We start from the raw sequence: 16,581 nt of genomic DNA on the forward strand, positions 1-16,581 counted from the left end.
AATTCAAACAGAGCTATACAAAGGGCATCTACATTTCATAACTCAGGTTGGCCAACCGGAGTCTACTCCTCAACTAAGACAATAATTCAATAGAATTATTGTTTTACGTGAGTCCAGGGCACAGAATCGAAATCCAGTGGTGAATTCCTGTGCAGAGGTCGGCAGGCTGAACTGATGATGGATAATTCACTTTTACTATAGAGTTGACTTTCACAATGAGATAGGCATGCAGAGATGAATTAATCTAGTATGCGATAGTATAGAAGTTTAGAAGTACCAGTAGAAACAGTATGGATGAGGGGTCAGGCATTCAAACCTCGACAAAGCCCCTCTTCTGTGCTGCTGCTTGGCGGATGGAAGATGGCAAATTGATATGCAGTACAAGACAGCATATCTGGTTCTCCCAGCTGGTGAGGGTTAAGTCACATGACACCCACCTCCCCACTCTGGCTTTGACAATGGGTTTGGTTGGGTTCCCGAGATGGTTAACGTTCCAACCATTAAGAATTTGAAAGGAAGCTGCAGGTTCCTTTATCCTAGCAGATGATTCAGCTTTGGCTGGCCAGGTTAGGCTTATGAAATGTAAATGGCTTATGTATAATTCTCCTTGAATTTGGTCTCTGCAGTCCACAGGGGTCATTAGCTTCTCTTCAGAGAGAATGAAGTGCAAGTCTCTATGACACTGCCCGACAGCTCTTTTGTTTAGGATCACAGGCAGACATGGCTTCAATCGTTTTAAATGATCATTGTCTTGTTTTAAAATATTAGAAATTAGCCATGATGATATATATATTTCATAAAAATATAGAGGGTGAGATCTTAGCCTCATAACGTGAGAGATACACATCCCTTGTCAAAGACAATGTGGAGAGGTGTGAGTCATGTGACATGGACATCTAGTTTGTGAAACCAATAAGGTTGACTTATGGAACTGCAAGCTCAGTCTGCTGTTTACCACCTTACAAATAGCTTCACAGAAAAGCAGCTGTTGCTCAGGTTTGAATACCTGGCCCCATCTACACTATTTCTGCTGGGGCTTCTGTACCATCGCCTACAATGATTCATCTCTGTGTGTCTATCTCACTGTGTAAAGTCAAGTCCACCGGAAAAGTGAATTATATAGCATCGCTTTTCAACTGAGCTGAGCTCTGTGAAGGAATACTTCATTGGACTTTGATTCTGGACTCTGGAACCCATGTGAAGCACCTATTCTTTCTTCTGCGGTCTCTGCACTGTAAATCTTTCTTTTTTCTATTCCTCTTTTATTGTATGAATGCAAAGGACTCAACATTATGACCCTCCCTCCTAATCTTTGAATGTGTGAAAATAAACTTACCCTTTGAGTTCATCCTATCTTGAGTTTGCTGTTGGGTTATTAATAGAAAATTGGATCACACCAAAATTGATGGGTTGGGAAATATACCACCGCTTATAAAGGGGGAAGCGAATCAAAAATACCTTTCTGTTTACAGATGTGTGATGAGAGTAGAAATTAGTGCTGTTTAAATTAACACCCCTCTTGTCCCTAAGAGTATACTTTTTATAAGCGCTGCATTGGCGAGACAGCAAGAAAATAAAATATTTCTATGTCCAATGACATTGGCTTCTTTCTTTTCCAGACAACGCATGCCATCCCCTTTCTTCAAATTCCAGTTCAAAAATGTAGAATATTCTTCAGGACGGAACAAAACCTTCTTATGCTATTCAGTGGAGAAAAAGGGCACAGATTGTGAGAGGTTGGAGGGATACGTGGAGGATGAGCATGCAAGCACACATGCAGAAAATGTCTTTTTCACAGATGTCTTCATGGAGTGTGATGGCAGCCTGAGCTACTCCATCATTTGGTACGTGTCCTCCAGTCCTTGCGCAGTCTGTGCTTCCAAAATCGCTGAGTACCTGAGCAAGTGTCCCAACGTTCGACTTACCATCTTCATAGCCCGCTTATTCATGTGGGAGGAGGCTGAGGTCCAGCAGGGCCTGCGGCAGCTGCATGAGGCCGGTTGTCGATTGAGGATCATGAAGTCTCCAGAGTATAATTACTGCTGGAACACCTATGTCGACAACGAGGGAGAGGCTTTTGCACCTTGGGAAGACCTTCAAGACAGCAGCACATTTTACGAAGGAAGACTAAATGAAATTCTACATCATGCCTAGAAAGGTGAGGCATTCTGACATTTTCCCAAATTTGGGGCGTTGCCACATTGTTGATGTTTCTCTTCATTTCTCCCCAGTGCATTGTTGCTCTGGCACTCTTGTTTGCTTTTATTGATTTACAAAAGGTAAGGAAAGGTAACAGTGGTGTTGTCAACATTGTTAGTCGGTTAATTTTTTATTGATTCTTGTACCATTGTGTCAACATTTGCAATTCATTGGAATAGAGGGACTGAGCCTTTGGCTTAGCCACGCTTTAGGTTTACTTGTAGGCCTTACCAATGCCCCAGTTGCATTACTAAACGATGACAACAGGAAAACAGTACCACAAATAGGAAGTCTAAATATTTTTTTGTTGATACTTATCAGCTTTCTATGGTATTGCATACAGTGTCGAGATCAAGTGTCATCTTCAGGTGAAATAGGATTAGGAGGTGAGGGATAATTGCAATAGGGTGCATTGAATTCAGTCTCTATTTTAAAATTATACAAGTCTTTATCTTACATACATTGATTCTATGTTATTTATAGCTAAATCACAAAATGTGGGGGACTTAGGAGAATAGTATCTCTCTGTAATCCAAACTGATGAACTGCAAAATGCTGAGATGGTACAACATAACCACTGGTGGAGGGTTTAGTTAAGATGAGTTTACATAAACATGGGCATAGAAATTTAAAAGTTGACATAAAACTGTGACAAAAATATAACAGATTTTTTTGAATAATAAGTGTGCACCGACAAAACTTTTTATATGTTACAGATGGTTACATATTTAAATAATTTAAAAATTAATCAATGATACAATTATTGGTTTTCCTAATCAGATTGAGAACATTTTGAGTTGAGCCATTGGTGCTTTCAGGTTTATCCCTAATGGGAGTGAGAACAATTTCTGGTGATTATTTACATGAGAAACACACTGCAGAACATTAAAATGCATTGACTGAAGTGTGATTCTTTTTCTACCATGCTGAAAACCTCTAGTGACACTGTGCATATTTTGCAGGGGCTCTATTAAGTTTATAACAGCACTCAGAAGTGTTCATAACTATACTGAGAGCAGCTGTCTGACACTCATCTTATGCTCCAACTTGAAGCTGAGCACTTGTATGGGAGGGAGTTGGGAGAATGCACTCTCTGCTGAGGTAAATACCCTCACTAGAAAGTTACTAGAATTTAACATATTTTATGAGAAAACAATATTTTACTTTAAAACAATTAGGCTGCTGTGAAAGTTTTTAATTTAAAGAAAGCATTGATGCTACGGTCTTGGGTTCTTAACTACTGACAATTGCAATGGAAACAGGGCAGAGGATGTGCAGTTCACATTTCAGACACCTCCTTTTACACTGAGAATGCTTTCTAAACTTGTAAAATGGTGCCTTCTAATTGATGAAATCTGGCTGCCATTTTGAACTATAAATTAAGTTGAGGCTAAGGAAAGGGTATCCTGCTCACTGGAGTTCATCCATCTGATGCTATAGTCCTGCCCTGTGTGTGTCCAACTGCACTTTTAATATCCCTAAAGCTTGCTTCAATTAATGCAAATTATTCTAGATATTTTCATTGCTCTTTGAATAGTAAAATCTTTCCCACTATCTGTTTAAATTTACTTTTCACTCATTTAAATTTATGCCCTGAGGCCTACTTCTCTGACTTATTTGAAGGCAATGAGCTGGATCTATCATTTAATATTTAACATATTTCAGTAACATCCCAACTTTTTTGTACGGTATACATTGAGTTTCTCCAACCTTTTCCAATCCCCTTTACACTTAAAGCAACGATAATAAGATGCCTGATAAAAGTTCTAATAAAGCAAAAAGAACAGAGCAACAGCTAATCCAGTCCTGCCTCAGTATCCACAACCCTAGCAGGAAACCATGGCTGATTTTTTTTCTCTTGCGAGTCAAGAGGTAGCATTGTTCCGTTGGTGTGTGAGGGGCGGGGCCTGCTCATCGACATGTAAAATGACATGCAGTGACATCAGGTGTGCGTCCCGATGTCACCACACGTCACTTAGATTGTCAGTTTGGCGGGCACGCAGCCGGCTTGGCTGCACACCTGCCAACCGTCAAAGGCCTATTAAGGCCTGTTAAAAACTGATTAACTCAATTTAATGAACTGCCCATCCAACCTTAATGTTGGTAGCAGGCGAAAAGCCCAGGCGGCCTTTGAATTTTTCATGAAACCTCATCCACAGGCGGGATGGGGTTTCATGAACTGTTTTAAAATCTAATAAAAATTTATACATTTATTCTTTGACATGTCCCAGCTCATGTGTTAGTGTCATGTGAGCAGACATGTTTTAAAAGTTTAAAAATCCTTTATTTTAAAGTTTAAGACTGAAACAAATCTCCCTGAGGCACCAATGTGCTCTTTTGCGCAAATGCGCGAAAGACAGAAGGGGACCACTCAGGGAATTCCACCACCAACCCCCCCACACCACCCCCCCACCACCCCCCCCACACCCCCACACCCCCCACACAGGGGGTGCACAGCGCTTCCAGGCACGTGTCACGGTGGATGGACCTCAATTGGCCTGCCCACATAAAATGGTGGTACGGCCCCAACTGGGGGCATCGATCAGGTTTGTGCCCGCCCCACCCCCACCCCCGCTTGTCCACGCACAACCACAACCAAGGGGGGGAGGGAATTTCTGGCCAAAGTCTTTTGAGACCTACTATTACCTGGCTGACAGTGGCTTTACCAATTCCCAGTCCCAGTCCCAATTCCATTTTTATTGGCCTTGGATGTGGCAAAAACAGCTCAACATCAGTTATCAGTACATTATCAGATCTCTATCATTAAGGATAGGATGACTGAACACCTTGAACATTTTCAGCTGGTCAGAGAGAACCAGCAGATTTGTAAAGGGGATAAATAAACCTGACTGAATTTTTTGAAGAGGTGACTAAAGTAGTGGACAGGGGAATATCTATGCATGTTATTTATATTAATGCACAAAAAGCATTGATAGAGTCCTTCATAATGCACAGTGAGCTAAAGTTAAAGCTTATGGAATGCAAGGCAAATTATTGACCCGGTTAAGAAATTGGCTGAGGGGTCAGAGACAGAGGGCCAGATTTTCATCCTCAAGGTGGATAGCAGGAATTAGGAAAATCCCATGCTTGGCCCACCCACCTCAGGAGAAAGTGCCAGCAAAGACAGAATTTTCATTGTTTGAGGTGGGGGTGGGGGGTGGTGGTTGGTGGTGGGTGTGGGTTGCAATTGGGTCAGCCAACTCAGGAAAGAGGTCCGAGGTAGCCACAGGGACTGCCGGGTGCAGATGTAGGCTGTTTAAAAGTTGATAATCAAGCAAAGTTTTCCCTGGGTCTCTGGTGTTTTAATATTCCAATAGATGCCTGGGCTCTCAGCCAAGAATGCATAATGAGGCTCGGCCGAGAGCCCAGAAATCCAGTGGAATACTGAAACACGTGAGTCCCAGGGAAAACTTTGCTTGATTGACAGCTCTAGGTCTCTGATCGCTCCTGTCAACTTCACAGTGTTCATTTACACAAGATAAAGAGGCTTCAAGTGCTTGCAGTTTCTGTTTTGATACTTTAAGGGGTCTGGGTGATAAACATTTTATTGGCCTGTAGTAATTTTTATGAATTATATTTTTAAAGCTTTTTTAACACATCCTATTGTCACAATGGGGTCTGTTGGTTCTATCTGGAAAAACTCAGCAGGTCTGGCAGCATTGGTGGAGAAGAAAAGAGTTGACGTTTCGAGTCCTCATGACCCTTCGACAGAACTTGAGTTCGAGTCCAAGAAAGAGTTGAAATATAAGCTGGTTTAAGGTGTGTGTGTGTGTGTATGGGGGGGGGGGGGGGGGGGGGGGGGGGGGGGGTGCGGAGAGAGAGAGAGAAGTGGAGGGGGGGGTGTGGTTGTAGGGACAAACAAGCAGTGATAGAAGCAGATCATCAAAAGATGTCAACAACAATAGAACAAAAGAACACATAGGTGTTAAAGTTGGTGATATTATCTAAACGAATGTGCTAATTAAGAATGGATGGTAGGGCACTCAAGGTGTAACTCTAGTGGGGGTGGGGAGAGCATAAAAGATTTTAAGATATTTAAAAATAATGGAACTAGGTGGGAAAAGAAAAATCTATATAATTCATTGGAAAAAAAAGGAAGGAGGAAACAGAAAGGGGGTGGGGATGGGGGAGGGAGCTCACGACCTAAAGTTGTTGAATTCAATATTTAGTCCGGAAGGCTGTAAAGTGCCTAGTCGGAAGCCCTACCATCCATTTGAGCCTGGAGACGAAGATGGCGGAAGAAGAGTTCAGCATCATGCCGAGCCCGAAATTCATTGAGGTGAGGGCGTAAGGGTATGAAACTAAGTCCTTTGCTGAGCACTGAATGTTCAGCATCGGAGAGGGGAAGGTCAGGGGGTATAGTGAATACACGGCTGGGGTTGGGATTGGAAGATGGGGTGGGGACGGAGGGACGGGCAGGGGTGGAGGGTCCTAGATGGGTGTTGGTGTCGATGAGTTGTTGGAGCTTGCGTTCCTTAGCACTTGAGAGAAAGAGAAAAAGTTTCTTGTTGAGGCGTCGGATGGGCCGAAGAATAAAATGAAACTGGGGGCACGCGCGGCTTTGGAAAAGGGTACGGCGGTGCTGCTGGAGGGAGAGGTCGAGTGTGTTCATATGGCGGCGCATGGCACTGAGTGTGGATTTCAGAATGTGACGGGAACAGCAGTCCGAGAAACGTTTTATGTCCCGGAGATACCTGTAATCCTGGGTGGGTTCGAAAAATGAGGGGTGGAATTTCAGTTGAAATTCACGTGGGGTAAGTCAGAGACGGAGACAGTCACTGAGAAAGGAGATATGGCTGTGAAAGCGGGTTTTAGTAAACACCTTGTCAAACACCAGGAGGGAAATGGAAAGCAATGAAGGTGAGCAAGGCAAAAGAGAGGAACGGAAATCTTGTCGCAGAAAAGAACAGAACTTCTTCAAGGAGGTAGGCATTTCTTGAAGAGCAGTGGCAGTCAATTAAACACAGAGATAAAAACAAAAAAACTGTGGATGCTAGAAATCCAAAACAAAAACAGAATTACCTGGAAAAATTCAGCAGGTCTGGCAGCATCGGTGGAGAAGAAAAGAGTTGACGTTTCGAGTCCTCATGACCCTTCGACAGAACTTGAGTTCGAGTCCAAGAAAGAGTTGAAATATAAGCTGGTTTAAGGTGTGTGGGGGGGGGAGCGGAGAGAGAGAGAGAGAAGTGGAGGGGGGTGTGTGGTTGTAGGGACAAACAAGCAGTGATAGAAGCAGATCATCAAAAGATGTCAACAACAATAGAACAAAAGAACACATAGGTGTTAAAGTTGGTGATATTATCTAAATGAATGTGCTAATTAAGAATGGATGGTAGGGCTTCCAACTAGGCACTTTACAGCCTTCCGGACTAAATACTGAATTCAACAACTTTAGGTCGTGAGCTCCCTCCCCCATCCCCACTCCCTTTCTGTTTCCCCCTTCCTTTTTTTTCCAATAAATTATATAGATTTTTCTTTTCCCACCTATTTCCATTATTTTTAAATATCTTAAAATCTTTTATGCTCTCCCCACCCCCACTAGAGCTATACCTTGAGTGCCCTACCATCCATTCTTAATTAGCACATTCGTTTAGATAATATCACCAACTTTAACACCTATGTGTTCTTTTGTTCTATTGTCGTTGACATCTTTTGATGATCTGCTTCTATCACTGCTTGTTTGTCCCTACAACCACACAACCCCCTCCACTTCTCTCTCTCTCTCTCTCTCTCCGCCCCCCCCCCCCCACACACACCTTAAACCAGCTTATATTTCAACTCTTTCTTGGACTCGAATTCAAGTCTGTCGAAGGGTCATGAGGACTCGAAACGTCAACTCTTTTCTTCTCCGCCGATGCTGCCAGACCTGCTGAGTTTTTCCAGGTAATTCTGTTTTTGTTTTGGATTTCCAGCATCCGCATTTTTTTTGTTTTTATTTCTGTTGGTTCTATACAGTGTATAGTGGGTGAACGATCATGAAAGTACCATAGCTTGACATAGGGGCATGAAAGGCCATTGGAGGTGGCTGGACAGCATACCTTAGCATGGGGGCAGGGCGGGTGAAGTGGGTGGTTGGGGGGCAACCTTGGCATGGGGCATGAGGGGTAATGGGGTTGGGTGGGGGGCATACCTTGGCATGGTGGCATGAGGGGTCATGGGGCAGGGGAGTATACCTGGGCATGGGGTGGGGGTGGCAAGAGGAAGAAATTTTGAACTTACCTTTAAAAACATTCTCACTCAGGTGCCATGAAAACCTGGCCTGATGCCATGAAATTGCTGAGGCCTGGGACATGCCTGCCCCCACAATGGTTGGGAATGCAAGGTGCAGGCTTGTGACCCGAACTAGCCCACACCTTTAAAAGAAATTCCTGAAAATGAGGAACCCTGGAATGGGGTCAGGAACCCTGGAACCAGGTCCCGACCGCCATTTTCACCCCTCCACGGTGTCTCCCCTGAAAACCCAGCCTATTGGGTAATGGACAGTTACTCTGATTGGCACAATATAACTAGTGGCATTCCACAAGGATCTGTGTTGAGGCCTTAACTATTCACCATATTTATTTATGGCTTAGATGATGGTATAGATAGTCACATATTCAAGTTTGCCAATGTTACAAAGAAAAGTGACATTGTAAGCAGTGAAGATGGAAACAACGAGTTATTAATAGATGAAATGAATGGCAAAACTCTGATAAATGGATTTCACTATAGGAAAAAATGAGCTCATCCACTTTGGACTGCTAAAAGGATAGATCAGAGTGCTTATTAAATAGTGAAAAGCTAGGAACAGTAGAGGTCCAAAGAGACTTAAGGGATCATATACATAGATTGTTAAAATGTAATGGACAGATACAGAAAATAGTCAAAATGCTGACCTTTATGTCTCGGGGAATGGAATATAAGGGTCTAGAAGTCATGCTACAACTATAAAAGCCCTGGTTAGACCACACCTAGAGTACTGAGAGCAGTTCAGGGCACCACCTTCCTTCGGAAGGATACATGACTTTGGAAGGAGTGCAGTGTAGATTAATCAGAAGGATATCTGGAATCCAAGGGTTAAATTATGGAGGGAGATTACACAAATGAGTGTTGTAGTTTCTGCAATTTAGTAGATTAATGGGTGTTTTAATCAAAGTTTTCAAGATATCAAGGGCAACAGGCTGGGTAGGTAGAGAGAAACATTTTTCTACTGCTTAAGAACGAGAGGACATAGGGCAGAATCTTCTGCAAGATTTAGCAGAAGGCCTAGAATCAGTTTCCGATGGAGGGAAATTAGTTTGGAGTCTTATTCTCTCGATACTCATGGCGCCTTAAGAGCCACTTCCTTCAGGCCCTGCCATGAGATTTGGCAAGCTCCTCATGAATGCATAATTAATGAGCTGAGCAGCACAAGATCTTCCATATTCAGCTGCCTCATTCTCCAGTGGTAGTCACTCCAACTTCTGCTCCTGCCACCAGACTTAGCCTCCAGAATGGAAGATTCTGCCTTTAATCTAAAAGTTGGAATCAGGTCTGTCAGGAGTGAAGTTAACAATTACTTCTACATACAAAGGGTGGTAGAAGTTTGGAGCTTTCTACCACAAGTGGCAATTTATAGTAGGTAAATTGTAAATTTTAAAAGCGAGATTGATAGGAGCCAAAGATATCAAGAGATATAGGGAAAAAAACAGGTACATGGAGTTAGGTTGCAGTTTAACCATGATTTCATGAATGGCAGAACCAGATTGAGGAGATCTACTCCTGTTCCTATGTTCCTAGGGGTGAAGAAGGTGAGAGTTGATAGGAAACAGAAGCTTATCTTCTGTGACACTTTCATGTGATAAAGATAAACGGAGCAGATTGATCAATAATTGTAAAAAAAAATAAAGGTTTTAAAATTTTCTGTATAATCCTTTGCCAGCACCAAGATAACTTGTAGGCCTGGTGAGTGAGATTCTTGTTGTGGCCTGCAACAGATCACAATTGGATATTGTTGAAGACACCAGAACCCGTTCATCAACTATTTCTTTGCAATATACTTTTCATTCCATCAGTGTCCCCAGCAGCTGCTTCTATTTCATTTTGACCTTAGAACTCCAATTCCGTGAGATGCCTGACATCGGACCAAGATTGGCTCTGTCACTTTGGCAGATTGCAACTGTTCTTATATATTTCTTGACTCAACTTGGTGAGAAATATTGAGAAAAAGATCAGAAAAGGTTCCACCAAAACACAGTAGTGTTTCAGCCAGGTGCAGCAATTAAACCAATCCTATATTTTCAGATGTAACAAATAGGAACTAAAACATGGGCCAGTGCTGCTGTAATCAATGGAGTTAGTGACAGACAAAGAAAGCCAACAATTGTCTGAAACCTGGGATTAGTCACCATTTTAAGGCCTCTAGATTGGTGAATAGCAAGGAATTTGGGGCCCTCATTTGGTTGTCATGCTTCTTTAAAATGGCTGCCTTAATCCTCTGAAGTAAATGTTGCAATTCTTCAAGGTTAGTGTAAAAAGCACAAAGGAAACAAAAATGAAATGTTTAGTGCCAGTTCAAGTGAATCCAATTAAATCTAATGGTGAATGACATTGAACAACACATCTTCATAAAACTTAATGCTTTGACTCTTCAAAGATTATCATGCTTAATGCAGAGTGTGAAACTTACTTACCATTTTAAGTGGCATCACATTATTTGAAATGAACAAATTATTGGATTCAGTTTGGGCTTTTTCCTAATACTTTATTTACGAGTGTTCACAGAAAAAGTGGTTTCCACAAGCAGGCCAAGTCTTCTATGAACCTAAGCCTGCACTTTTGTGATGCATGAGTAGGATAGCATGCCACAAGACTAACAATCATTTCTTAATTAAGGTATAATATGCTGGAAACCTTGTGCATTGCCCCATCCTTATAGTGTTTATTCAAATTGTATCAAATACCATGTTGTTAGACCATTCTATTCAGACCAACATCATTAATCAGATTTATCTATTTAAAAAAGTAGCATGATGCTATTCAGGTTAACTACCTGAGAGCAGTAAGGGTTGAAATACATGGATGATACAAATATTTTAAAAATATACAGATATACAGACTTTTTACAACAGAGGGGCCATTCGGCCCATTGTATCTGTACAGGTTCTCTGAATGAGCAACTCACCTAATGCCATTCCCCTGCCTTCTCTCTCTAACACTGCACATTCTTCCTTTTCAGCTAACAGTCTAATTTCCTTTTGAATACCTCAATTGAACCTGCCTCCACCATATTCTCAGACAGTGCATTCCAGACCTTAACCACTCGCTGCGTGAAAAATCTTTTCCTCATGTCACTTTTGCTTCTTTTGCCAATTATTTTAACTCTGTGCCCTCTCATTCTCAATCCTTTCACAAGTGGGAGCAATTTCTCCCTATCTCCTCTATCCAGACCCCTCATGATTTTGAATACCTCTATGAAATCTCCTCTCAGCCTTCTCTTCTCCAGGGAAAACAGTCCCAATTTCTCCAGTCTATCTTCATAACTGAAATTCCTCAACCCTGGAACCATTCTCGTGAATCTTTTCTGCACTCTCTCCAATGCCTTCACACCTTTCGTACTGTGTGGTGCCCAGAACTGGACACAATACTCCAGTTGAGGCTGAACTAATGTCCTGTCCAAATTCAACATAACCTCCTTGCTCTTGTACTCTATGTCCCTATTAACAAAGCCAAGGATACTGTATGCTTTATTAATCGCTCCCTTAACCTGTCCTGTCACCTTCAATGGCTTATGCACATATACACCCAAGTCCCTCTGTGCCTGCACTCTTTATTTTATATTGTCACTCCATGTTCTTCATAACATAAATTTAGAAAATATCATTTTTTTTAGAAAATACTTTTTGTATAGTTTGTTATGGATCTTGAGGTTTAAGCCATCTTTTATTGAGTTTTGACAATATAATCTGTATGTGCAGTAATTTCTGTATCAGCCCACAGAGTCCAAATGTTTATTCCAGAAACTAAACTGAACTGAATGTAAGATATGGAAAAGTCAGTTGTGTACATATTCCTAACCAAAAAGTTTTAATAAAGGACTGCCTTTTAATTGATTTCAAAGATCCAATACAAGGATGTTTGCCTTTCATGCTAAGGGCCAGTGTTCACTCACCAGCTCTTTGCCCGGGACCTGTTAATCCATTAAACAATGCATGTTTGAAGCAACTTCGACAACAGACTCCTGTTGATGGTTCAGCCTTTTCAGATCTAATGCATTCATCAGTCAAACCTTTTATGCTTTGATACTTGACATTGGTTAAAACATTTCCTTTGCCTGATTAGAATGTGTTGGAGCCTATAACTCAGCTACCTATTATCCTTCAGAGAATCAGTAACATATATTAGCACCTAAAACAAAGGTTTTGCTTTAAAGTTAATAAGATCATTATGCATATCTTTCTCTATTTTCATCTCCAGCAGTGAAGTCAATAGAAATAGGGAACCATACAACAGATGACTGATTTGATATCGCCCTTTTTACTCTATTGACCCAAGTCACACTTACCCTCACTGGGTGGCATTTGGTCAGTAATAGGTGAGAAAACTGTGAGATTTCTGGATCTGGAGTCTGCATTGCATCAGTGGCTGTTATGTATAAGTGAAGATAATTTAATCAGGATGCTTTTTGAATATATTCATAGCTTATGCTGGAAGTGCCAATCAATTGAAATATTTTTGCAACTGTTAATGAAGCCATTACCAGAGGAGATCATTCACAATGGTGTTACCAAAGGTGACATGTTTATTAAATCTAGTTAAGTGTACAACTTTGAACAAAAGGTCTGTGACTGGAAAACTATGCAGTTAGCTGGTAAACTGTAGATAGAATTGTCCTTTGAGACTGGCCATAATTGAAATACTCTTCTGATTCACCAGCTTTTTATTTCCATATCCATAATGTTCCAGTAATCTGAACAAAATAATAAAGGGGAGCTTAATTCTAAAGTTATTCAGATACCAGAAATTAATTTAATTGGTGCAAATTATCCTTAAGCTTGAGGCACTTAGTACATAGGAATATTCAGTCAAAAGATTTTGATAGTGCTGGGAAACACCCAGTTACAGTTTTAGACTTCATTCCCATATCCTGTAGTGCCTTACTATTTACTGCATTGTTTTATGACAATGTGAGGGTCTCATATTTCTTTGTATAATTTCAGCTGTCCCTGTAAGTATTTATAGATCGGCCAGTCTAGGGGAGGGTACACCAAAGACCAGAGTAATCCAGTCAGGAATACAATGAGGGTGGAAACTTTTCCAATTATGTGCTAGCAATGAGTTGGTTACAGTCAGCACGAATAATGATCTTTTCATCTACTGCACATGTGAATATCTGGTCTGGAATGCTGTGCAAATGCGCAAATGTGCATCCAGTTCTGCAACAACTTGAAATTAGTGCGCTTATGATAGGTGCAGCCTGAAATAAACAGGAGCTGTAAACCTGTACAGAATCCATGCTGCCCTGCAATCCACCCTGATAATCCTTTGTGGCAGCCTTAGCTCAACAGTAGCACTCTTTCTCTTTGAGTTGGGAGGTCATATGTTCAAACCCCATTCTAAAGGCTTCTGCACACAATCTCCACTGATCAATTAGTGCAGTACTCAGGGTGTTGCTGCATCGTCAGAGATGCTTATTCTCAGGTGAGATGCTAAACCAAGTCCCTGCCCCCTCTCTCAGGAGGATGCAAAATAACTCATGGTACTTTTCAGAGAAAAGCAGAGGTGTTCTCCTGGTGTCCTGGTCAACATTTATTCCTCAACCAACAGTCACTAAAACAATTTATCACATTGCTGTTTGTGTGACCTTACTATGCTCAAACTGGCTGTTGTGTTACCCTACATTACAATGTTGACTACACTTCACAAGTGATTCATTGGTTGTAAAGTGCTTTGGAACGTCTGAAAGGTATTTTATAAATTCAAGTTCTCTGTTTATTTTTTATAATAGCCCATGTAGAACTGCAGTGAAAAAAACTGTACAAATAAAATCTGTTGGGATTGCAACTGTGAGTTGATTATGTGGGTGACTGGACAGTTCAAATTGAGTGCATTTGTATGCCTTTTAAAATAGGTGTACAAAGAAATATGGCATTGACTACCACTGTATGTAATATAAGGCTGAAATACATTGCCAACCAGTACTTTTTATTAATTCATCGGATGCAGGCATCACTGGCTAGGCCAGCATTCATTGCCCATACATAATTGTCCTTGAGAAGGTGATTGTGACATAATTTAGTTTTTTGCTAGGCTATTTCAGAGGGCAGTCAAGAGTCAAACACTGTGGGTCTGGAGTCACATATAAGCCAGACCCCCTAAGATTGGCAGATTTCCTTTCCTACAAGAGATCAGTGAACCAAATGGAGTTTTATGACATTATGGTGGTTTTATGGTCACCATTACTAAGAATAGCTTTTTATTCCAGATTTATTTAATTAACTTAATTTAAATGCCCCCAGCAACCATGGTGGGATTTGAATTTAGGTCTTCAGATCACTAATCTAGGCCTTTAGATTACTGTTCTACCGCACCCAACTACTGAAGTATTAGTCTAAGGAAAACATCATTTTTAATAAACCAAAAATCAGCTCACAAAAGTAACATCCTTCCAATGCTCTGCACTCACTGATATATAAGCAATAATTGTATACTTTTCTTTATTATAGAGTATGGGTGCTGTATGCCAATCACTTCAGTAGCTCTACATGATGCAGTGGGACATCTGGGAAGAAGCTAAACTCATATATTCTATTTCACTTGGACTGAACTGAAATGATTTTCTTTAACTTCTCTTACCACGTATCTTAAGTTTGTTGAATTACCATTTCCTGTTTATCTCCAACTTCAGTTCTTAGCAAGTAGTCACTGTACCTTAGGAAAGGAGGTTCAGAACTGCCGAGTAATGCAGTTATTTCAAAACCGGTCTGCCTTAAGTTTATAAAGTTTGTGTTCATGTAGGTTTACAATATGGTAATAAAATAATGTTTCCCATAGAGAACACCTCTGTTATGTAACAGATATCACGGCTGACAATATAGGATTATATTCAATATCCAAAATATGTCAGTCATCGCTGACACTGTGTTTTACAATAAAATATCAACTGCTTACCTTTGTGCTTCTCAATTCTTTTATCATCCGGTGAAACTATCTTTCCCCCTAAACATCAGATGACAGTGCCTTTAAATGCCTCTTCACCAAGAATGATACACTATAGGCACTTGGGAGCGATATATGTGAGATTGACAACAAGGCCCCGACTATAAGATTCTTGCAAGGATTTCATACCTACCCTAAAACTTACACAAATTCATGAATTTCAAACCTTTCACAAAGCAATCTTTTCAGTCAATAATTGTTTATCTGCTGATGTTTTCATTTTCAACAGCAAGCCTTGCAGTTTATCCCCATTTCTACTCACACTTTGTCTTATTTAATAATCAGAATGGAATTCATACTAATAAAGAGCAATTACATTAATAAGCAACAGCTATAATTCTCCTTCTAATAGGCCAATACATTTGTTGCAACATATATGGTTCCAAATTAGCGAAATGGCCACTCACTCAGTATGTTATCGCTATGGCTGACATGGATTTTATTTAGAGAGGGGCTATTTTCTGAAGCTTTGTGAAGCACTGTTCAATGTGAAGCTGAGCTGTGCCTTGAGGTCTGAGGTTTACTGTGTGATCTGTGTTGCCTTTAGCTGATCTCAGCTGGGAAAGCAGCAGAGAATCTACCATTGGTATCCGCACTTCTGTGCTAGCAAGGGTGGGGCCAAACTACCCAATGTTCATGCTCGATATCACTATCCAGCGATTTGGAATGAAACTTACCTGCATGTAAAGAGAATCACCTGTCCATTTTGCTGCATAGTCGAATAGCCAGTAAAGAAAATAAGTTAGCATGCACAAGTCACAGAAAACTAGTGTTCAAAGAAAAGTAAAAATATTTGCTGAAGTAACACAGAAATATGCATTATGTGGAATATTGAAAAATAATCAGTAATGCAATTAATTCTAGTTGATCCCTGCAATGAGTAGTTGTTAGTTATTTTCTCCCTATGGAGTCTGAACTAATTCGGCAGGGGGAGAGGACATAGAATGTTAGCAGAATAGGGACACATCATAATACAGTAAAACAATCGAGTCAGAGGGAGTACAGCTGCATTAAGCTTCAAGGGAGTAAGGCAAGGCTGGATGGCCTCTACTCTAATGCCAGGAGTATTACAGGTAAAATGGATGAAGGCAGAGGGGCATGTTAATGGGGTGGTGAAAAAGGCATATGGGACACTTGCCTTTATCAATCTAGGCATAGATTACAAAAGTCGGGAGGTCATTTTGGAGTTGTATAGAACCTTAGTGA

At 40.9% G+C, this 16,581-nt stretch overlaps 1 protein-coding gene across 1 annotated transcript in view; it reads left to right on the forward strand.

The window, feature by feature from the left end:
• The window catches only part of apobec2a (apolipoprotein B mRNA editing enzyme, catalytic polypeptide-like 2a), a 31,149-nt gene extending 15,825 nt beyond the window's left edge, over nt 1-15,324 (forward strand). The window contains exons 2-3 of the mRNA XM_041194849.1: nt 1,620-2,158; nt 14,883-15,324. Of these exons, the coding sequence (XP_041050783.1) occupies nt 1,620-2,154 (535 nt within the window). The 3' untranslated portion in view covers nt 2,155-2,158; nt 14,883-15,324. The remainder of the gene's footprint in view (nt 1-1,619; nt 2,159-14,882) is intronic.
• Nucleotides 15,325-16,581: the final 1,257 nt, after the last annotated feature.

This window comes from Carcharodon carcharias, chromosome 9 (genome assembly GCF_017639515.1).
Source record: "Carcharodon carcharias isolate sCarCar2 chromosome 9, sCarCar2.pri, whole genome shotgun sequence".
In the NCBI taxonomy this organism is placed as follows: Eukaryota; Metazoa; Chordata; class Chondrichthyes; order Lamniformes; family Lamnidae; genus Carcharodon; species Carcharodon carcharias.